Below are 24,189 nucleotides of genomic sequence, written 5' to 3'. Positions count from 1 at the left end.
ATACATTTCCCATGTAAATCTCTCGCACATCTGAATTTTGGTAAAAGTGGCAGCTGCTCGGGCCCCAATAATAATCGGAGCAATCCCAGCAGTTGTTGCTCAGGTCATAATTAAATATGAATTTTAAATGTCTTTAGGATGTCAACAAAGACAGCAGAGAGGTCAAAATATATCGAGAAAGGATTTAATCAGATACACTTTAATACAAGGAATTCCTCTGAAAAGACAGAGAAAGGTATTGGGAAAAATTACCAGGGTGGTCTCAAATCTGTGTCAGAATTGTCAGAGAGAGGTAAAAAGAAATTAAAAGACTGGAAAAACTTATATTTGCAAGGTTTTTCACCTGAAACGGGATGGCAAAGTTTTCCAAATCTGAGACGAGGTTCCAGACGAGGACTACTGAGTCAGACGTGACACAGAGGCTGAAAGACTTCAACACTTGATAAAAGCTAAGTGAAGTAAAGTAAAAGAGGAAACGTGTGAATGTGTGCGTGTGTGGTTGTGTGGGACGGGGACTCAGGCTGCTTCCTTCTCCCCAGCGGTTTGACCGATGACGAGACCCAGAAGATCAAGGACTGAGGAAACGGGGCAATAACCCGCAGTGGTCGCCAACCATGACCTAAGTAAAACACTCCCCTTCCCGACCTATTTTATTACCGCACAGTGCCATTAAAGAGCAATCAATTGTGTTGATAAAGTGAAACTGGTTGATATTTACCTGGTGCTTTGGAGTGTCTGCCTCGTGAACTGAAGTGGGAGATGATTCCACAGGACAGGAGCTTGATAGCTGAAAGCTTTGGCTCAAGTAAGCCTGAATTCTGGGAGCACAGTGCTCTAGTGCAGAGGTCTTCAACAGGGGGTCCGTGACCCCTAGGGGGTCCGCGGAGGTACTGCAGGGGGGGTCGCAAATTCTTTGGTTGATTAGACAATTTTTTAAATTTGTTATAATTTGTTATTTATTTTCGAGCCAATTTTTTCCCCACAAATTTAAATGTCTTTAAATACACATTAACATGCATCCAACATATTGTGAGGTTGATTTGACCCTCTGCCTGACAACATCCATCCGTCCAAGGTTAGATAAGTTGTTTGCTATCCATCAGGGTCCGACATCTCACTAATGTAGGAGTATGTGTGCCATCCAAAGATGGCTTGAGGATTCATTTTCTCTTCTACATGCATGTTTAAAATAAAAACATGAATCTGTGAATTACTTTAATAGCTCAGTGTTGTATGCAAGATGTATATGTTTATAAATGGCAGTGGCATGGCCACCCTTGCACATGTTTAAATTAAAAACATGAACATATGAACCCGTGTAATATTTGAATAGCTTAGTACTGAATGCACAATAACAGGGTAGCTATGTTTATACATGGCACTAGGCCCAGTTTAATATAAATCACAATTTTATACAATATATATATAGTAGGGGTCCCCGCTCCATCTTTCCACCATTTGGGGGTCCTTGGCCTGAAAAAGGTTGAAGACCCCTGCTCTAGTGTGTTGATATGGTACGATCAGCTCTTTGAGGTATAATGGTGCCATATTATTAAGGGCCTTGAATGTGAGGAGGATAATTTTAAATTCTATACTAGATATAACCGGAACCCAGTGTACACAAATACAGGAGAAATGTGGTCTATTTTCATGGTCCTTGTCAGGACACGTGCTGCGGCATTTTGGACAAGCTGCAGAGTCTTTAACGCCTTACTGCTGGAGCCTGATAATAAAGAATTACAATAATCAAGTCTAGATATAACAAATGCGTGGACTTGTTTTTCTATATCTTTTTGAGAAAGGATGCAGAATCCATGTGCAAGCCCTGTGCCAGACTGAATGAAAAATCATGGAATGCAGAACGTTGAAGTCAAAGGCTGGGCCTTGGAAAGTGATGGTTGAGTTCTACACAGCCATCCTCACCACATCAGTTACCGTCTGGTTCGCTGCCTCCACTGCCAAGGACAAGGGCAGACTGCAGCGGATCATTCGGTCAAGCTCTCTTAGACCTGTTTCACTCCAGGACCAGTAAGAGAGCAGGCAAGATCATTGCTGATCCTTCCCAACCCGGTCACCCCCTATTTCAGAGACTTCCATCCGGAAAAATATTCCTCGCACATAGTTTATCCGAAGCAATCACTGAACCTTAGCACCGCACGTTCCCATAACATATTGTTTCTTTCTGTATATATTGTTGTTACATTACATGTCATTTAGCTGACGCTTTTGTCCAAAGCGACTTACATTTTTAGTACACTCAACATTTATGAGGGGCCATTTAGGGGTTCAGTATCTTGCCAAGGACACTTCGGCATGCAGATGGGGAAGAGTCGGGATTGAACCGGCAACTTTCTTGTTGGAGAACGCCCACTCTACCCCCTAGGCCCCTTTTTTAATGTCCAATTGTTGTTTTATGTTTTATGTACAGTGCAACAAGGCAATTTCCTATATGTGCAAATATACTTGGCAAATAAAATAATTCTGATAATGATTCCAATATTACAAATTTAAGAATAAAGTCAATGTTGTAAGAATACATTTGAGAGGTTTAAGTCTCTCCCCATTTCAAGCTAACTGTCGAGTCAATAAAGGCAAAATGCCCTAAAAAAGAAAACAATTAGATTTGTAATCAAGATTTGAATCTGGAGTTTCAGCCTGCGTGGTGATTATTTGCTAAACTAAATTATCTTTTATCTACAATATATAATATAATGTATTTTTTCCCCACTATATCACATTATTCTTATAATATTACAACTTTACTTTTGCCAACTTAAAATATTCACGAAATATCCTTTTTTTAAATTTTAAATATGGCCCCAATACTCCTTCATATATTACTGTTATAATTGTAAAAAAATACAGCCATGGAGATTCCTTAACTGAAATATTTATTTTCTCTGTTTTTTAATACTGGTACAGAACAGGGAAGAGAAATACTCAGAATGACAGCATTTATTTGATCAGAGAAGGAGCAAGGTCAGCAGAGACATTGAAAAAGTATTTTAAACATTACAACAGGCACATATAAATGTTGAGGAATAACACAACATAAATGAAACAAAAAGGTAGGGGGTGGTGGGCAGACATTGAAAGACTGAGAACAAAATTAGCCAAGAGATGGCATTCAGCAGTAAAAGGATGAGTCTTTGAGCTAAACCTGGCAGAATGGTAGAGCGTCAGGACTTTTAGCTGGAAACACAAGAAGGAAAAGGTGACTTTGAGGATTATGTCTCAACTAATCATGACTCATAACACCTTTACATCACACTGTAAAAGCACAGGGACATTTCTGATCAACCCTTCTGCCTCTAATTCACTGGATGTACTGATTTAGTTGAAAACTACAAATTTTGATTTTTTCTTCTTTACAAATCAGATCAGATGCATGGGTCCTGTTTTACTCTAGGTTTTTAGATATAGCAGTTCAATAAAGTCCAGTCAATGAACTTTAATCCACTTTTTTTGATTGATTGACTTGACATTTTTTGACTGGAGACACTTTTCTTTCCGAGGATGTGTACTGACACCCTCTGTGACATCAGTTGGTGTGTCTGTGGTCAGAGCGTGGAAATAAAACACAACATATGACCAGAGAGAGATCTTTAACCTTTGTTTAAGTTCATCTTCAAATGTGCATAAATTGTTGGTATTGTGATGTATGGCTCAATAGGCCTGTTACCCACTTACAAATGACATTTAATTAATGTAATCACTACTTACATAGAGGTCATGTCATTGAGGGCGTGGTCCAGTTCCTCACTGATGGCTTTGTACTTTAGCTTCTGCGCATAAAGCTCATCTGTTGGTTCACACAGAGACCAAGGGAAGATGTAAAAATAATCAATTACATCAATCCATTAATCCATCCATCCATCTATCTATATCCAATTATCTAATGATCTATATCAATCAATCATCAGTCATATTTTCAGGGTCGCAGCAGAAACTGTTATCAATCCCAGCTGACTTTGGGAAAGGCAGGGTACACCCTGGACAAATCACCAGTGTATCCCAGTGCTAACATAAAGAGACAAAATACCATAAATCATACCCGTTTACAACTACAGAAAATTTAGAGTCTAAAAAATAACACTGTCCTGCATGTTTTTGGACACTGGGAGGAAGCAGGAGAAAACCGTTAACAAATAGAAAAAGGAAAGCATGAAACATGAAAGGTGCTATATAAATTCTAGTTATTATTTTATATTAATTCACATGCAAACTACACAAAGAAAGCTTTGATTTGAACCGAAAACATACTAACCACTGCTTCAAATTATGTTATCAATATAATTATAATTTTCTACGTGAGTCAGGTGAACACATTTACATTCACTAGCAAAAAGGAATTTTACTAAACTGCCATTGAACAGCATGTTTTTAATTTATCAACATAACTTTCTTGCACTCTCAACCAATCTACAACAAATCTAACATTCTGATATATAGTTGTGTTGCTATAGATTATGTCATGTACAGGTACACAACTATCCAAATCAATGCTGTACCTTCCAGATCATCAATAGTCTTCTCCAGCTTGGCCACAGATCTCTCAGCAAACTCAGCTCGAGTCTCAGCCTGAAATAACACAGGACATGCTAATTTATCATACAAACAAAATATGCACAAGTGGGTAAATTTGGAGTTTAAGATGGATTTATATTAAGAACACATAATATGAATTGAGGGTTTACATTGTATACTTTACACCCATTAAGTTATTGTTTTTTTTTCACTATCCAATGCGTAAATAGAATTGGTTTAGGATCAGTTATTTTTAGTGTCCTCAATCACTAGACTGAAGTCATTAATAAGTGTTCAAGGAATGAATCCACTGAATGATTAAGTATTTGACTACAACTCCTACAATGACTACTCACTAACTCTGAAGACAAACAGTGGATTTATTTCACACAATCCCTGACTTCTGAAAACGGACATGTTGTCAGTATGACAAACACACCAAACTCTGTTTGTAATTGTAGGTATTTTTAATGTTTTCTTGCTAAATACTGAAGATAAGACTGGTTTTCGATCACTTTTATGTATTTTTAACCCACTTTGTAATTAGCCAATATCGAAAAGTATATCACATTAAGCATTGTGTGTAATTTCCCTCTGTGTTGCCTGGACCAAAATATACCTTTTCTTCTGTTGCCCAAAGTCTGCCGGATGATGACTTTGCATAACTGGCGGACATTTGGTTGCTTTCTGGCAATGTTAGAACTGCAAAGTGCACGTTTTGCAGTTCTAACATACAGCCAGAACGAGAGAGGGGTGGCACCTAATGTTTAAGTGCTAGTATGCAGAACATCACCTTTCTGCCTAAACCCGCCAACAACAACCCTACGATGACACAATGGTTAACTTTCTAAAAAAGTGCTTCTAAGTTGTTTTTTAATCAGTGCTGAAGTGAACTCCGCTGTCTTCTCTGTTCTGTTCAAAGTGGGAGGTTGTGGACCACTCTGCGTATTAAAGATACTGAACCACAAATTCCCCTGATAGCTGTGCATAGCCATTTCTCATCAAAGTACTTTACTAGAAACCGATGATAGGTTGCAGGTCCTTTCCTCTTCAGCTTCTTCACTTGGGAACAATGAACTGGAACCATTGCGAAAAACAATGATTTAATGATGTTGACAACTCACTTCTTCTTCCTTCTACGAGCTGTATATGGACCCTTTGTCTGCCACTAGCATTTGAAAAAATACCTAAAGTACAGTCCCTTTTCTCGTTTCTTATATTGCACAAATTTTGTCTTTTTATACCCTTCTACTGCATAAACAAATTTAATAAGAAAGCTGTCCACCCTGCAGTGAATTATGTTTTTACTTATCTACAGCGCAACATTACATTTGAATATGCAAAATAATTGTTCTAAATCCCTGCTACATTAGCCTTAAATCAGAGAAAAGAATGGCCTCTATGAGAGTAATTGCCTGCGAACTGTCATGGTCTGCTCTGTGGCCAAACGGCTTGAAAATCCATTCAGAATTCACTGAGTTATGGTCATTTTAATTGTGGTTATACCTCCTGCCTTACATGTGCATTGGAAGACGCAGCTGCATGTACTGATGTAGCCCAGTGTAGATTCAAGATTTAAAACTTCATACAAGATGCAGTCTGGTTAAATGTAAATGTAGGGACTATCAATGCATATTGTTTTACCATGGAAAAAGGTTTAGTTATCTTACATTACTGACAATAATACTCCTTGAATAATTTGTGATTGCTGCTCCCTTCATCAAAGAGAAAGTTACACAACTTACAGCAAGTCAGTTCCCCCCTCATCTTCTACCCTCCATCCCTTGTCCTTTTTCCTTTTCTCCTCACTAACACGCCGCCACCACCATCAGCCAAATGTTCCTGCTGTAGCAAACATATCAGTAAGTTTAACACATATGGCAGCACAGTATACAGTGGCCCCTGCCTGAGGGGCCTTCTTTTTTTTTTACTGCGCATCCTTTGCATTTCTTCTCCATTTTTCCTCTAACTGTTTTTTTTCAGATTCATTTTTTGATGACGCGATAGTGTTTCCACTGTCTGTTATTTTGGAAGGAGAGAAAAAAAGACAAACATGTAGCGGGCTCAAGACACACACCAAGAAAACACTGTGACACTGCAGCTCACTTTGGATTGTTTTTGCCGTAATGTACTTATTTGGTATATTGGCAGGTGGAAATCAACATCAAGATGCATTACCGCCATATACTGTCTTTTATAGTCTTCTATATAGTTTGCAAAACCATAAAGACTATAGAATGATATTACACAAAACAAGGACTGCATTATTTTACATCTTCTCACACCACAGTCTCTCTCATCTCCAAATGCAAAGTGAGAAAGCAAATCCTGGCAGCACGGACCACGAGTTGGCGAGGAACAGACTCGGGAGAACTCGTCTCGTTGCCCGGCTCAACATTTTGTGCCGGCTCAACTCACCTCTTTCAGCTTGTCAGTCAGGATCTTGATCTCTTCCTCATATTTGTCCTCCTTTTGAGAGTACTGTGGTGAGACACAACAGTTTTTACATCCAAATCTATGTCAAACCAATTCCACACTAGTCTCCATATCAATTTCTATATTAAACACACATTTACATCTCTGTAACCTCTATTCATGTCATATGATTCTGAAAAGCCCTGAAATATGACAAGGAGTTTAAGGTAAGAGAGGGATCAAGGTTTCTGGTTCCAAACAGCAAATCCGACATGAACTCTGGTCTGACAAATTCAGGTCAATTCACTACATACTGACATTGAGACCAACTCTCTGTTGATAAATAGAACACTGGCACTTGACACGAATCATGTGCAGCATTCAATTTGAACGTGATTCTTAGCGCCGTTAATATTCATCTTTTCATTTTATATATAAACTTGTAACTCTTTGTTAATTATTTTTAAAGAAACATATTATTTGTATTTAATTTATAAAATTGTTAAACTGGCACTGTGCAGATCCTTAATATATACTTTGTTGCTAGTCACAGGACATTTATCTGTGTACAGTATATTTTTTATAATTTAAACATGTCTCCTTGGATTCTTTAACCAACATAAAAATTTGGTACAAAAACACTTGATGCGACCAACCAGCCAAGTAAGGCTAATATACAACCATAGTGATTCATATTTTCTCTGGGTTACGTCTAATGATTTTGAACAAAAAAGTAGAAATAGAGTAAGTTGCACTTACATGTAGCACTTTGTGATATGGCTTTTTTGAAGCTAGTGTATTTACATGATTTCTTGCTGTTCTGGGTTCTGGGTTTGTACCCTCATGGTTGAATGTAAGTCGCTTTGGATAAAAACATCAGCTGAATGATATGTTATGTGTACTAAATAACTGCAGCTAAAATTACATTCAGGTAATTCAATTAAAATTGAATATACTTATTTACCGTTTAATTTGTTCCTCACGAGTATACACAGAATAATAAAAGCATTGTGGACCATGCTGGTTTCCTTGTCCTACCTTCTCAGCCTGGGCCTCCAGCGACTTCAGATTATTGGTGACATTCTTCAATTCCTCCTCCAGTTCAGCACATTTACTTGATGTGCATGTAGAAGAAAGAACATCTTATTAGTTTGGAAAATATTTAAAACAGTGTAGAGTTTAAGTGACCACTGTAAAATCAGATGTGATCGTGTAAGAATCCTGCTTTCAAAGTGTTACTTAACAGAAAAACAACATCTAAATAAATACTGTACTCTACTGGATCCTTAAAACTAGATTTACACGTTATGCAGCTTGTAGCAATGAATGATCATAATTATTAACTGAGGTGGGACACAAGTCATTGTTTGTCAAGTAACAAGTAAGGTAATATTAAAGTCCTGAGTCAAGTAATAAGTAAAGATGGAGTAGTCCCAAGTCAAGGATTACCAAGTCCAAAGTCAACTCCAAGTGCTTAACCTTGAATGCTTAATAAAATAAATGCTTACTACGATGATAAATGCAAATACATGTTTTGCCAGTGTATTTACTAGATCTCAATTCATCCACTGCTGAAAAAATGCATACATCAAGCACTAGGAGTTACATGTTGCTGGGACAGAGGTATGTACCTTCATGAGCCCACCCACAAACACTTCCAAATCACTGGATTGGTGAGCAATCTAAACTGGGAAATGATACCCAGGTTGAAAATGTTACAAAATAAAAAAAAATACTAAACAAATAATTGAATGCATCTTCAATGAGATATTCCAAGTGAGCAGAAAATAAGCATTTTCCTTTGTCAAGTGAAGACTAACAGCCTGACCTGTGACTGAGAAGCAAACAGCAACATAAATATATAAATAAAAAAATGTCTGTGTATTATTGTGACCTACTATACTCATGTTTTAAGACTTGAAGTGTCAAAAGCAGCTGTCGATAGCTATCAAGCGGCTTGATATACTCACGCCTCAGCCAGCTCTGCCCTCTCCTCTGTACGCTCCAGCTCTCCTTCTACAATCACCAGCTTACGAGCCACCTGGGCAAAGGCATGATGTATATTATTATATTTCATACATAACATATTAAAACATCTTCACTCACTCTGGACTCCACCAAGGTTTTATGTGGGCAGATATCAATATTACTTAACAATTAGCTATGGCAATTATTTGAGGCATGTGGAGTAGATTTGTAATACCAGTTAGGCCTATATGGCTATAATTTTGTCAATACTGGGAGCACTACAGCTGCATGTGCAGAAAAAAGCTCCTTTCTGAGACTGGGTTGTTATAGCTTCCCATTCAGCACCTTGAGAAAGAATGATACTGCAGATTCCAGAGGCCAATAAGCTCACCTCCTCATACTTGCGGTCAGCCTCTTCTGCAATGTGTTTAGCCTCCTTCAGCTGGATCTCCTGGAGCTCCATCTTCTCCTCATCTTTCAAAGCCCTGTTCTCAATCACCTTCATGCCTCTAAACACACAATCATAATAGGTGTTGAAACTTTTTTTTAAATCCCAGGAAACAGGAAAAACGAGAGGCAAAACATTTTTTCAGTCATTTTGAGCTCATTTTGTCCGAGGATCAGTAAGAGAGCGGATTGTCCACTATCCAGAAGGTCAGCTGGCTAATCCCCAATTCCACGTGCCGAAGTGTTCTTGGAGATAGGTAGGAATGGATGATGAATGGTAAAACTTTATATAGCCTCAACGCTGTTTACCCCTGCGACTCCAAAAATGTTTTGTGAACTCAACACTTCACCTAACTCTTCGTCGGCATAGTGGTGAGTAGATAATGAATTAATTTAAATTGAAATCGCTTTAAAAATGCCATGAATAACAATCTGTAAACAATTTTTCAATCAGGAGAAGTTCACCTAGATAGAGGCGGTTGGCAGAATGTATCGATTCATATATCCTAAGCGTAACATCTGCAGCCTCAGTAGAAATCCACATTCAGGCTTGTTTTTCAGTCTTCAACTGTCCAATGTCTGTGTCCAGTGTTGCCTAAGATTTATATTTTTGGCAGTGGAACCTTTTGTGGTCTCTGCTGTTGTAGATCGTCCCTCAATGTTGAGTGTGTTAGTCCTTCTGAGAGTCTGTCAGAGATTCTGTTCCTTCCACAGAACTGCTGCTCACTATAGGTTTTTTATGTTTTGTTTTAGTATTTTTCCCCATTCTGAATAAACTAAAAAAACAGTGGCACTGCTGCCACATGATTTGCTTATTAGATGATTGGAAGTAAGCAAGTGTTTCTGATCTAGTGCTCCGTGAGTATGGAAAAGATCTTGAGGGAAAATGAGCAAATTGGAGAACTATAGTAACTTAAATCTTTTCTTTCAATCTTAAAGATATTTCCTGTGCATCTGCACAATTGGAATGTCACAACTCTAATATAAACAGTTTCGGGTTTTTGTTCTTCGTGGACATTTTGTGGACGTGTCTGGTGGATGGACTTTTACTTGTGTCCTTTCGTTAAGGTTTGTGTTAAGCTGGTTCTCCCTGCGTTCTCAGTTCTCAGTCCCCACCTTCTTCAAGCAGGCCACCATCAACCCCATACCCAAGAAATCATCCATCACCTGTTTAAATGACTACCGCTTCGAGCGGCTGGTCAAAACCCACATATGCTCGACCCTTCCGAACACCCTTGCATACCGCCAACACCGATCCACGGACGATGCAATCGCCCTGGCAACACACACCACCCTCTCCCACCTGGAAAAGGCCAACACATATGTGAGGATCCTGTTCGTGGACTACAGCTCCGCGTTCAACACAATTGTGCCTGCCAAACTCGTCCCAAAGCTCAGGAGCCTGGGTCTTAAAACCCCCCTGTGTAACTGGATCTTGGACTTCCTGACGAGCAGACCCCAGGTGGTGAGAATGGGCAACCACACCTCCTCCTCACTGACTCTGAGTATCGGGGCCCCTCAGGGTAGCGTACTCAGCCCCCTCCTGTACTCTCTGTACACGCAGGACTGTGTGGCAACACACAGTTCCAACATCATCCTCAAATTTGCAGACGACACCACCATCCTGGGCCTCATCTCCAACAACGACGAGACCGCCTATAGAGATGAGGTCAGAGGCTTGGAAACATGGTGCCAAGAGAACAACCTGTCTCTCAACGTCTGCAAGTACAAGGAGATGATCGTGGACTTCAGGAAGCTGCAGAGGGGGGGTCACGGTCCGTTACACATCGATGGAGCTTTAGTGGAGAGTAACTCCGAGTTCAAGTTCCTCGGTGTGTTCATCAAAGAAGACCTTACCTGGTCCAAACAAGCGGACTCTGTGGTCAAAACTGCACAAAAGAGCTTATACTTCCTGAGGAGACTCAAGAAGTTTGGCATGGCTGCAAAACCTTTAACAAACTTTTACAGGTGCACCATTGAGAGCATCCTCACAAGCTGCATCACTGCCTGGTATGGTAGCTGCTCCGCTGCTGATCGCAAGGCCCTGTATAGGGTGGTGAAGACAGCGGAGCGCATCATTGGCTGCCATCTCCGTTCCGTGCAGGGTATCTACAGCACAAGATGCCTTAGAAAAGCATTGAAGATCATCAAGGACCACAGCCACCCAGGCTGTGGACTTTTCACACTGCTGCCGTCTGGCAGACGTTACCGGAGCATCCGAGCACGGACTACCAGACTCACAAACAGCTTCTTCTCAGGCCATTAGGCTTCTGAACAATATACACTGACCCTCTGAACAGTCACCATGTACATTCTGCTCCCCCACTCATACAAATACACTTACTTCACATTTATTCATTTATTTAATATTCCCCAGTTCTTCACCCTGTAAACTGCTGCTTCATTTGACTTTGATTTGACTATGTTATATGTTATACATATATAAATATTATTTAATTTAATATTCCCCCATCCTTCACCCTGTAAAGTGCTGCTTCACTTGACTATGTTATATGTTACGATGTTATGTTATATGTTATGTTACATAGTATGTTATTTTTCTAATTTGTAAAGTTGTCTACTGCGTAGATGTTGCCTGCAATGTCACAAGAATTTCACTGCTCCGATGACGCTGTCATTAGTGCATGTGACCAAAAACTTTGATTTGATTTGATTTGATTTGAAATCGGAGTCTGCTTTATTTTGATGTTTTTACTCTCTAGCATTCTTAACTGTTTTTACTGCTTGACTGTGTTTCGCCTGTGTTCAATTAATCCCAGCCTCCCCTGTGTATATACTGTAAGTCTCTGTGCTTCCCTTTCATCTTTCACCCTTTCGTCATCGTTCCCCTTCACACATCTTCGTCGTGCCTCGTGGTTCCTTTTAATCCCAGTGTTTTTCTGTTTAGGCTTTTTGTTTGAGTCTTTTCTAGTTACCAGTGTTTTTTCAGTTTTTTAGACTTTGTTTGTTTTTTAAGAACCTTGCCTTTTATTAAAGGATACTTTTAGATGATACTGAAGTCGCTTCAAATGTACTGAAGTGAACTAGTGCACTTTGAAAACTGTTTTGGTATCCAAAACTGACCGGCATACAAAACCTGCCAAATAGCAAAGATTTTCTCCAAGAATAAAACTTCTGTTTCAGAGTTGGCAATCCATGAATCGAAACTAGTCTCTGAATAACAATAACAGACAGCGATCCTTGAGGCAGCCAGTTGAACTGCAGTTATTGTTGTGATAATTTTTGCATTATAACTCATTCACATCCTCCACAGCCATTACTGGTCTATTTTCTTTACTTACACCATTATACTATATGTCATTACATACAAACTTACATCATCAGTCACTGTGTAATAAAACCTCATTATACTATACATTTACTTTATTGTCTGCTCTCGGTTCTAAAAAGTTACTGCAGAGACTGCGTGTGCTCTGCTGGAGTCTCTAAGACATTTGTGAGGGCCCTCTATAATGGGCATCCTCAGGAGTGCTACATGCTGCACAGGCATGTGTTCGATCGACGTCCCCTAGGTGTGTACTTCACAGGGGTGACCAGATGCCTCCTCAAGCATCTGGTGCTCCTCAAGCTACAGTGCTGTGAAAAAGTATTTGCCCCCTATCTGGTTTCTTATGTTTTTGCATATTTGTCACACTTAAATGTTTCAGATCATTAAACAAATTTTTATATTAGACCAAGATAACCTGAGTAAATATAAAATTTGTTTTTTTAAATGATTTAATTTATTAAGGGAAAAAAGCTATCCAAATCTACCTGGCCCTATGTGGAAAAATAATTGCCCCCCATGATAGGGGAGAGCGGATTAATGTGAGACATTTTTTACATTAGCTCCCCTCTAGGTGAGCTAAAATGATATATCAGTAAAATGTACACATTTCCCAATAATTCAGGATGTTTCCTAGCAATGGAAATGATCAGAATGTCTTCAGGACAAAGGGCAGTGAAAATATGATTGTTTTTTAAAACGTGGTCTTGTGTCTCACTTTACCCCAGCTAAGGGGTACAGACCAGAGATATCAAGGGGGTAAAGTGATACACTTACTTTTTCCATTTTAAAACTACCATAAGAACACATAATGTAATAGTTAAAATCCTGACAGCTAGATTGACAACCACACATTCCAAAACTAATATCGGACTAGTAACAGAATCATGGGGATTGGTCAATTAAGCACATTTATGATTATGATTATGATTCATGTGATCTCATTGTTTCTCTGTCCAATTGGCAGGGACAGGGATATAGTTTTTCTCTGCGTATTGAAATGCCAGTTCACGGCACTTAACTGGAGCAAGGCCATGGAACTGGTCAGCTAGTTATTTCAAGTGTTTGGCAAGCTGCTCCTCTGTGAATTTTCTCTTTGCCTCAGCTACTACACCCCACGCTACTGATTTTACTTCCCCTTTCTCTTTTTTCTTCATGAATCTTTTGAGGGTTGTCTTGTCAATATTTCTATCCCTTCCAGCTTTTCTTAAGGACTTCTTTCCTTGCATGACCTCAGCGGCTGCACTATCCATCTCTGCAAGGGGTGTTTGGCCCCAGGTTGTCTTCCTGGTGTAGTTTCTTGGCTTTTCTAATGTTTATGACATTACAAATAAAACATATGTAATATAATATTACGCTAAAATGTGTTTAAGACTAAACTTAACTTAAGCTTCATGTCTCACTTTACCCCACAGCCAACATTTTAGAAAAAACATCTCATAGCAATTCAGGCTAATCTTTAGCTAGCATCAATCACATGGTTTCATATGTTGGAAGATTCAGGTAAAAGTTTTTCTACCTGAATCAATTTGTTTTGACACAACACTTGATTAATTAAAAAAAAATAAATACTTTTACATGCAAAAAACACATTTTTGTGAAAAAACATAATTACCACAGCACCAGCACCAACTTCTCCTTCATGGCAAGGGAGGAATGGGAGGGGCTTGAAAACATAATGGTGACATGACCACAAATGTTTACCGTTGCCTAGATACTGGGGATGTCTCACATTACCAGATGTCTCACATTACCCCGCTCTCCTGTAAATCATGAATGAATTGTGATTAACAAAATTTTTTGGAAAGCTGAATTAAATTTCACTAGCCACACCCAGGCCTGATTACTTCCAGACCTGTTGAATAAAGAAAGCACTTAAACAGAACCTGTCTGACAAAGGGAAGTAGGCTAAAAGATCTCAAAAAGCAACACATAATACCGTGATCTAAAGAAATTCAAAAACAGATGGGACACAAAGTAATTGACATGTATCAGTCTGGAAAGGGTTAAGAAGCCATTTCTAAGGCTTTGGGACTTCAGTGAACCACGGTGAGAGCAATTATCCACATATGGAGAAGGCTTGGAACAGTGGTGAACCTTCCCAGGAGTGGCCAGCCTACCAAACTAACTCCAAGAGCACATCGACGACTCATCCAGGAGATCATAAAAGACCCCAGAATAACATCTAAAGAACTGCAGGCCTGACTTGCCTCAGTTACGGTCAGTGTCCTTGATTCATCAATAAGAAAGAGACTGGGCAAAAATGGCATCTATGGGAGAGTTCCAAGGCGTGAGCCACAGCATTCAGGACCTGGACGACTTGCCATAATTGATGGAACCATGAATTCTGCTCTCTACCAGAAAATCCCAACGGAGAATGTCTGGCCATCAATTTGTGACCTCAAGCTCTCTTGGGTTATTCTGCAGGACAATGATCCGAAACACACTAACTGTTCACCTCTGAATGGCTAAAAAAAAAAAAAATGAAGGTTTTGGAGTGGCCAAGTCAAAGTCTGGATTTAAATCCAGTTGAGATGCTGCGGCATGACCTTAAACAAGCCGTTTATACAAAAAAAAAAAAATCCTCCACAGCGATGTGAAAGACTCATTGCCAGTTATCGCAAATGCTTGATTGCAGTTGTAGCTGCCAAGGGTAGAAAAACCAGTTATTAGGTTTAGGGGGCAATTACTTTTTCAGGAAGGACCAGGTAGGTTTGGATAGCTTTTTTTCCTTAATAAATGAAATCATCATTTAAAAACTGCGTTTTGTATTTACTTAGGTTGTCTTTGTCTAATATTAAAATTTGTTTGATAATCTTAATCATTTAAGTGTGACAAATATGCAAAAAACTAAAAAATCTGGAAGGGGGCAAATACTTTTCACAGCACTGTATGTACTTCGGATGATGCGCCTCTTCTGTGTCTCCAATGCGTAGGCGTGTAATATGTATCTACAGAGGTGGCACGGCCTTGGGACTCATCTGAGTTGTGTGCTCTACAGAGGCCCTATGCTCTTGGTGCCACGTAATGGTCTCCGCTTTCTCAAACAATCAATCAATCAATCAAATTTTATTTGTATAGCCCATATTCACAAATTACAATTCATCTCATAGGGCTTTAACAGGGTGTGACATCCTCTGTCCTTAACCCTCAGCAAGAGTAAGGAAAAACTACAAAAAACCCTTTTAACAGGGTAAAAATATGTAGAAACCTCAGAGAGAGCCACATGTGAGGGATCCCTCTCCCAGGACGGACAGAAGTGCAATAGATGCCACGTGCAGGAGAACATCATCAATAATCAAAGTCTCTAGCAGTATTGATGAAGCACAGTCCATGCTCAGCAACCATCTAGACCACGATCCACCATCCAGACCAGACGCCACTTCAGTCCTCAGTCACCGTCCACCGCCGCCCACCAGGAGGACCCATCACAAGCCACCACTGCGGTCCTGGTCCACCGCCCGTGCCCAATGCCAACGCGACACAGGGTCCGCCACCAGCACCACGATCAGCCCACATGACTCAGAATCCGCCACACTGGATCCAACACCGCGACCCCCGGTGCGCGATCCACAAACCGTAATCCATGGTGCGGCCACAGAGGCCCTGGATCTGCGGGTGATAAAGCAAAGGGATTCCGGGGAAGGGGGATAGGGATGGAGAAGAGGAAGGAGAAGCTGGAAAGAGAAGCTCCGTGTGTCATGTGTCATAAAATAGAACAAGTAACGTTCTGGCGCACTAATTAGCTCTAACTATAAGCTTTATCAAAAAGGAAGGTTTTGAGCCTACTTTTAAACGAACAGATGGTGACTGCCTCCCGAACTGAAAGTGGTAGATTATTCCACAGCCGAGGGGCTTGATGGCTAAAAGCTCTGGCTCCTACTCTACTTTTAGAGAATTTAGGGACGACAAGTAGGCTTGAATTCTGGGAGCGGAGTGCTCTAGTGGGTTTATAAGGTATTAACAGCTCTTTAAGGTATAAAGGCGCTATATTATTAAGGGCCTTGAAGGTGAGGAGGAGAATTTTAAATTCTATTCTAGATTTAACTGGAAGCCAGTGTAGCGATGCTAATATTGGAGAAATGTGCTCTCTTCTCTTTGATCTCGTCAGGACACGTGCTGCAGCATTTTGGACAAGCTGTAGAGTCTTTAACGACTTCCTGCTGGAGCCTGATAATAATGAATTACAATAGTCCAGTCTCGATGTAACAAAGGCGTGGACTAGTTTTTCTGCATCTTTTTGTGAAAGGACATGTCTAATTTTTGAAATATTACGCAAGTGGAAAAAAGCGGTCCTAGAAATTTGTTTTAAGTGACTATTAAAGGATAAATCAGGATCGAAGATCACTCCCAAGTTCCTGACTGTTTCATTGGAAGCAAGGGCAATGTCGTCTAGCGCAGCTATATCATTAGATAATGCATCTCTAAGGTGTTTGGGGCCAAGTATTATAACCTCTGTTTTGTCTGAGTTTAATAAGAGAAAATTGCGGGTCATCCAGGTTTTTATGTCCTTGAGACATGTTCGAAGTTTAGTTAATTGATCCACAGGATCTAAAATATAAACCTACTAGACCCATCCCAGCAGTGTAACATTATACCAGTTCTTTGTCTCAGCAGTGTGACCTTATGTCGGTCTCCACAAGAACCTTTCAGATTTCCAAAAACCGAGCAGGAGAGAACACCTGAGAAAAGATTCCCTCACGAGTCCCACTGTATCAAACTAGGAGTGTCAAAATTAACTAACCCTAACCTGTGGGATGATTAATTTGTGGAATTAACGTGTACATTTTTTTAGCGCATGCGCAGAATGACCCGCTCCATATACCCCACTCACTCGCTCAGAGAAACACATACAGTGAGATCAGAGCTCTTTCTAATGAAGCAGCCGGTCAGTGACTTTGTAGAAGAACAGTGATATACGATGATCAGAGCAGAAGCTGCAGTTGGTTTGTACCGAGCTGGAGTTTCTGTGTCCTCCTTCACTCTGCTCTCACTTGAACTAATAATCACTCATCACTAGTTATCATGACCTGATCAGTACATGAAGTAACTTAGTGCTTGTTTGATTCGCTCCAGAGTTTATGAGGCTTCATTTAAACATCATGAAAATGATTCATCAACATCTTGTGCTCAGTACAACACGAGACGTGACACTCACAGTGAGGACACGCAGACATGATCAGAACCCATCGATTCAAATAAGTGCGTAAAGGTTTGGTAGTTTGTTTGATTTAAAAAAGACCACACTTTATTTGCAAAAAAAAGAGCTAAGACTAAGATGCCCTAATTGTCTAAATAACATCATCCCATGTTTGCTCAGAGGCATGGCAAAGAGATATTTAATTATGGTGTGGTATGTTTTACCTTGATTTTATACATTTTTTTTTAATCTTAATAAGTATCATTTGGACTTGTCATCAATAAAAAAACAAATGTTAAATGTATATATCCGCCTTGTGACACTTATTATTCCGTTCCCACAACAATATGCAGAGAAAATGTTTATTTTGGGGGCATTATGAAATGGTGACTAATCGTGATTAATAACAGCTACCCTGTGATTAATCTGATAAAAAAATAGAATTGTTTAACAGCCCTAGTTGTAAAGGGGACATATTATGAAAATTCCACTTTTGTAGTGCTTCTACACATTAATTTGGGTTTCTGGCATGTCTACCATCCGTAAACTCTGGAAAAAAACAACTTCCGCGATTTTCTTGTGGTTCCTCTATGTCAGAAACGGTACGCTAGGGTGCGTCGAATGGGATTACGACCGAAAACTACGTCATTTTCAAACCATGTGAATGTAGGGAGTTTCGCTACAGGGCCTTGGACCACCCCCCACCATCGTCCCGTCGGCCCGGCTCCCCGGCTAGCGTTAGCTCACGAGCTAATGCGCTCCACCCTCTCCCCGGGGAGACGGTGTAGGCATTAGCTTGGGTTAGCGTAAGCTCGCTGCTGCTACCCATCAGACATCTCAGTGGCCGATCGTGGAGACGGAGACCCTGGGACACCTCTAAACGTTGACTCAACAGTGTGGAAGGATGGTGCTGCTTCGCCAGCTCCAGCTCCCACTTCTTCCACTGCGGGGCTGCGCTGGGGAGCTGGGGTGCCGGGTCTCTCGTAGCCAGGCTTCGGCCTACCTGACTCTGGTTCAAATCGATATGGTTGCAAGATTGTATCTTCGTCTCCAGTAGCCATATTTCTACAGAAGCAATGGATGGCTAAAAATCTGGGTGCTTGTATCTCGTGAAGGAGGGAGGAGGGGTGAGGGGGTGAGAGGGGGGGGGAGGGGGGCGGGGCACTCAAAACAGGTCAATCTGAGGAGGCCTGTTTTAGGCAGGGTGAAAAGGTTGCTGTTTTAAATGATATGTTATGACCAAAATATGTTACAGACATTTCATATAGACCCCAAGGAACCATATCAACTGTGGTAAAATGGGCATACGATGGGTCCTTTAACCAATTTTCTTTAGTATGTACGAACACTATTCGGACATACATTCAATGGACTTTGGATGAATCCAGTGGCTTTTCTTTCAGTTCTCTGTTTCCAGTAAACTCCGAAACAGTATTTTCAGGCGTTCTTTATTTAAAACAGGAGTGCCAATATGTTGATCGCGATCTACCGGTCGATCGCAAAGATTTTATGGGTAGATCGCATCATGCATGCACGATTGGACAAGAGGCAGTCACGTGGACTCGCTCATTGACGTACCCGCCCTTAAAACCACACTTGCCGACTATAGTCCCTTACCCGTGCAGACATTCAATCTCCAGCTACGTACCCCCTCTTTTTTTCTTTTCAACTCCGCCACGTCCCACCACCCTTGACTGTGTTGCGACCGTCGACCGGGGCGGACTGCTGTCAGTGCGCCTCACCAGCGATGTGTCGCCCATGGCGGGGTGGCCCTGATCATGTTGAGCTGGTCATTTCAAAAGTAGCTCACAAGCCTATAAAGTGTGGGCACCCCTGATCTAGATAGATGATGTACATTCAGATACTGAGATGTGCAAGAGACAGAAATAAGTAAAATAAAAATAAAATAAATAAAAACTACTCGAGCAAAAATTTCAGATTAATGGAATATACATACCATGTGATTGTTCCTTAGGGTACATTAACCTCTTGTCTTACTATGCTGATGTGTTAAAAATTGTAATATTTTCTATATTAAAGCAAATATCACCTCTCGCTCTCATCAGCAGCCTTCTCAGCCTCCTCAAGCTTCTGCAGGGCCGTTGCCAGTCTCTCCTGAGCTCGGTCCAACTCTTCCTCCACAAGTTGGATACGTCTGTTTAAGGAAGCTACTTCTGCTTCAGCCTGAACACAGATAAACATGGTGCTGTCTGACTGATTAAGTAAAGTATAGGTAAGAAAATATAAGTAACGTATAGGTAGAATTTCAGCTGCCAATCTGATATTGGGCAAAAGGCAGGGTACACCCTGGACAGATCAACAGAGAAGTATACAATCAGTCATGCTCACATTCACACTTTGATCGTCAATTTCGATTTTCCATTTAAACCAACCCCTTTGTAGATGTCTGTGGACTGTGGTTATACGCCTGGGATACCAGGTCTGTGCAATACTTACACAGACATATAGACATCATAAAAACTCCACATAAAAAATACAACAGCAAAACTGAGAACGTTAAAGGTCCACGATTTAGGTGAAAGGGATCTATTGACAGAAATTTTATATAAAATAATCCTAGTGATATTTTCATGAGTGTGTTTGATCTTTATAATACAACTTGTTGTTTTATCTACCCTATAATGGGGTGGGGGGGGCTCTCTATGTTTCTTGTAGTAGCCCAGATTGGATAAACTAAAACCCTTTTTATGAATACTGAAGGTTACCACAGGTTCTATTTCATGTTTGGAAGGGGAGGATGAGGTGAGGTGTATTCAGCTGCAACATGCAACTTCACCACTTTATGTGACTGAATTCTACACAATGCAACTTTAAGAAAGTGAGTCTTTGTAGCTCCACAGTAAATACAGTCAGCTGTTTGACTTGGATGGAGCCAAAAGCAGTTAAGGTATTCAGTGCAATTATTTCTTTAAGTGTATTAGTTAAAAATATCTAGGCTATAGTAGGACAATAAATAAGATAAGCTTTTAGAAACATCCATGGTAATATCAGGGAATAAAATGATAGGGTCACATATCTACGTATGTTCCTGTAATAAAACCTGCATGCTTTACAGAGCGTTATTATTAGGGTAATCATTCTTCATTCAAATTAGCATCCAACCAAAAACAATACATGATCAGTAAGGATCTTTTTTATGTTAGAGTTTAGTACCTAGTCCTCCAGCAGGGGTGATCCCAAACAGAGCCAAACAGTAGGGGTACTGTTTGGCTCTGTTGATTTCCTGTTTCTTTTTCTTCTTGGTACATGATTTTAAGAAAATCTTAAGTTCTAGTTGTGCTATCGTAATAAGTTAGTATGTGGGTGAGTCTTTCATTTACTAGTTGTAAGCTTGTTTGCCCTGGACATATTCCTGTGCTTTATTTGTATGGAAGTATACATATTCTCGAGGGGGCAGAACTGTGACCTATATGCCTACTGCCGTACATGATAGAAGAGTGTAAATCCTAACGTACATTTTTCAGCAAGGAAAGATGACCAAGAATTTACTCAGTGTTTAAGAATAAAAACAAACAAATGGAAATTATTTATTAATTGAGTCACTCAACAAAAGGGGGTAAGTTGACCTATGAGGAATGGATGATACCTAAAATGGACTTGGACCATTGTTAAGCTCACAGTCAAGGTTGAATGGCAAACATCATGGCCAAAATAGGGCTCTGAATCCCCACGACAGCTGAGAGGTCCATGCAGGGCATGAATGGAATGCAATGGAGATGTGATGAATCAGCCAGGATTGGTTTACACTGGCATTATCACAGCTTTGAACAGAGCCTCAGTCCAAGCCTCATACTGTATGCTAGTATAAGAAGACACTGAGTCTGGGATATTTAGAGGTTTACCATGTGCTGCAGTTATAATAATTTATCTTAAAATCATAGTAAGAAAAAATAAAGGTACCAACTACTGTATCCCCTCTGTCATGTACCTTTTACAGTATATTTGGGCCTGTTGTATGCAAAGTATGCTTTATTCTCCTTTATTACTGATCAAGAATTGACAATATGAAGTCAAAGTCTCTAAATTAACCTAAGTTACTGCATATTGCACTTTTAGAATTGTCACTTACGTCAGCAGCCTTCTTATCGGCAACCTCAAGCTTCTCCTGGGCATCCTTCAGGGCCTCAGAATATTTGTCAAGCTCGTCCTCCGTCCCCTTCAGCTTCTTTTGCATTTGCAGAATTTCATCTTCATGCTGATTGTGGGGAAGATCAAAAACAAAATTTGCACACCTGCAATACGAAGATTTTTAAATACCTAATGCAGTGATTGTAGTGTTCTATTATAATAATGTAGATGTGTGCAAGGTAAAGACATGGTAAGAAGTTATTCAACTCAATACCATAGCCAATTAGGCAGTTTATGATTGCTGAAATTATTGATTGTTTTCATATTGACCATTATACACTATTCTCTACTGACATGCTGCCCGTCACACAGCCAGGGGACACACTCCACAGTCCTTGTTCTGTTTGAACAATGAATTTAGTACCGAAATGACTGCTTCTTGGTACCTGCTTTGGTTTTCCTCTGCCTATAATAACATGCAACTTATTGTTATCTGAATGGAACACTTTCTAGAGCAAGTAAAGTTCAATAGGTATAAACTAGTGAAATAATATAAATCAAGCGTCATGACCACCTTGCAAATATTTGTAAACATTAAATAAATTCCAAGCAAAATTAATAAAATAATACCATAATTTAACTCTGAGAACACACTTTTTGAAAAGTAGCTTTTACACTTTTGTGTTGCGCAAAAGCTGTAAAGCCAGCTGTAAAAATATCACCAAATATTTTATATAAATGATTTAAAAGAAAGTGCATGAAACCACTTCCTGCCACTTTGCAACAACAAATGCTCACACAGTTAAAGCTGAACCTTGTGCATGTTTTGATTGTATATATTCAGTATAAAACAATCTATCTCAAATACAGAGGTACCGGTTGGATTCAGAAAAGATCGGTCATAGAGACACAAACACAGACTCGGTTCAGGTCTCAGATGTGAACTGTGGAAAATGTTTTTTTCCGAATCATCTGATGTCATCATCCAAAGCGATAATGTAAAATAGTTTGAAGATACTTTCCAGATTATATAGGAACATTAATCTACGCTATTTTTAGATAGTTCTCCAAAAATTAATGCCTAAATAAATTATCTGACAAACTGTGTAATCTATACAGTGCAGGAGTTTTAATTTGAAAATTAAAGAAAAAGCCTCACTTGAAGTCATCATTAGTATGAATGGCAAAAAATAACATCACTGTCTGCAGCTTCCAAAACTCATATACCGAATTACCCCAGTTTGATAAGCCTGTTGATAAAAGATGCTCTTCTAGGTTCATTGACATGTGATTTGCACTTGTGTTCATAACCAACCTGTTTGCTTCTCTCTTCAGCTGCTTTCTTGTCTGCCTCAGCTTGTTCAGCCTGGTCCAGTGCATTCTCCTTGTCCAACTTTAGCATAAGCATCTTCTTTTTGATGGCCTCCATTTTGGCTGTTGTTTAGAGGGGTTTCTGCAGACTCACACAATTAGAAGAGAGGGGGAGGCAAATAGGAGCAGGACAAATGGCCGTATAGGCTAGCAAGCTGGTAGAGATGCCAAACTCTGTAAAAGATAGAGGAAGACCATTTATATGACAGAGGAGTGGACACTCCCACTTTGGAGCCCCTAGCCCCCCCCCCACACACACAAATGAGCCTGCATGCTACAAAAAATATGTTTCTTTGTGTGGTTCTATTCTTAGGGATGTTACCGCAGATCTACTGTAACAGTCTAAGATTTTTCCTTCTGATTTTGGTTTAAAGTGAATAATGACAATGTAAAGAAGACTGATAACTTGCATTTCCCTGCATGGATCAACATGGTTTATCTTTTATGAAAATAAAGTATTTTGTCTTTTTCTAACAGATAGAAACTGCTCAAATAACAAATCATACATAGGTTGTTGGTCATACCTTAAGTGTAATTATCAGATTTCAGTTGATGTTCTGTCTTCATCTTCCAGAAGCATTTGATTCCTATAAATATCTCACAGAAATTCAGTAATCCTTGTAATCTAATATACTTGTAATATACTATAACATCTTTCTATATTTATTAATTTTATTATGAACTCATGAATAACTTATAAAGTTTGCTGCCATTCAGTGACTCATAACTATTTAAATTAAGAGTAACATACATTAAAGCACTATTGCTGTTGATCCCTGTTAATAGAGGCAAGGTTTTTCAATTACAATTTTGATCTCAGTATGTGTTCATATAATGGATTCATCTATTTAATAAACAAATCTAGTCTTTCTTCTACTTTTCCCTGCCTCCTTCTGCTAATCTCCTTTTCTCTCTGTTTCCATGAAACTGTCTGCCTTGCCCATGC

The 24,189-nt window shown here is 39.7% G+C and overlaps 2 protein-coding genes across 3 annotated transcripts in view; one reads left to right on the top strand and one right to left on the bottom strand.

Moving 5' to 3' along the window:
- si:dkey-240h12.4 (death-associated protein kinase 2) overlaps positions 1–2,883 on the top strand; it is a 50,519-nt gene extending 47,636 nt beyond the window's left edge. Inside the window, exons 13-14 of one of the 2 annotated variants that reach the window (XR_009924482.1) lie at positions 335–623; positions 1,803–2,883. Coding sequence is in view for 1 of the 2 variants with exons in the window: in XM_062410417.1 (XP_062266401.1) it covers positions 335–376 (42 nt within the window). In the remaining variant the exon portion in view is untranslated. Of the gene's footprint in view, positions 1–334 lie in introns of both variants that reach the window. The other variant, XM_062410417.1, reaches the window with a different exon arrangement.
- Positions 2,884–2,940: 57 nt separating this feature from the next.
- Positions 2,941–23,426, bottom strand: LOC133972835 (tropomyosin alpha-3 chain-like). Its single transcript, XM_062410420.1, has 10 exons — positions 23,188–23,426; positions 21,874–21,999; positions 19,834–19,967; positions 9,302–9,419; positions 8,913–8,983; positions 7,981–8,056; positions 6,946–7,008; positions 4,512–4,581; positions 3,724–3,802; positions 2,941–3,192 (listed from the first exon to the last, which is right to left on the bottom strand). The coding sequence occupies exons 1-10, from the start codon at positions 23,299–23,301 to the stop codon at positions 3,189–3,191; spliced, it is 855 nt and encodes a 284-aa protein (XP_062266404.1). The 5' UTR covers positions 23,302–23,426; the 3' UTR covers positions 2,941–3,188.
- Between the last annotated feature and the right edge of the window lie 763 nt (positions 23,427–24,189).

The sequence above is a fragment of the Platichthys flesus genome, chromosome 17 (assembly GCF_949316205.1).
Source record: "Platichthys flesus chromosome 17, fPlaFle2.1, whole genome shotgun sequence".
Taxonomy (NCBI): domain Eukaryota; kingdom Metazoa; phylum Chordata; class Actinopteri; order Pleuronectiformes; family Pleuronectidae; genus Platichthys; species Platichthys flesus.
Note: the sequence above shows the minus strand (reverse complement) of the source record. Positions and strands in the feature narration are given on the sequence as shown.

Bases quoted from the DNA above. Each gene is read 5' to 3' on its own strand.
- LOC133972835 (XM_062410420.1), bottom strand. From the start codon at position 23,301: ATGGAGGCCATCAAAAAGAAGATGCTTATGCTAAAGTTGGACAAGGAG. The intron at 22,000-23,187 runs GTTGGTTATGAA...CCCCACAATCAG, and splicing joins CTGAAGAGAGAAGCAAACAG to CATGAAGATGAAATTCTGCA. The intron at 7,009-7,980 runs GTAGGACAAGGA...GTCTCACCACAG, and splicing joins TGGAGGCCCAGGCTGAGAAG to TACTCTCAAAAGGAGGACAA.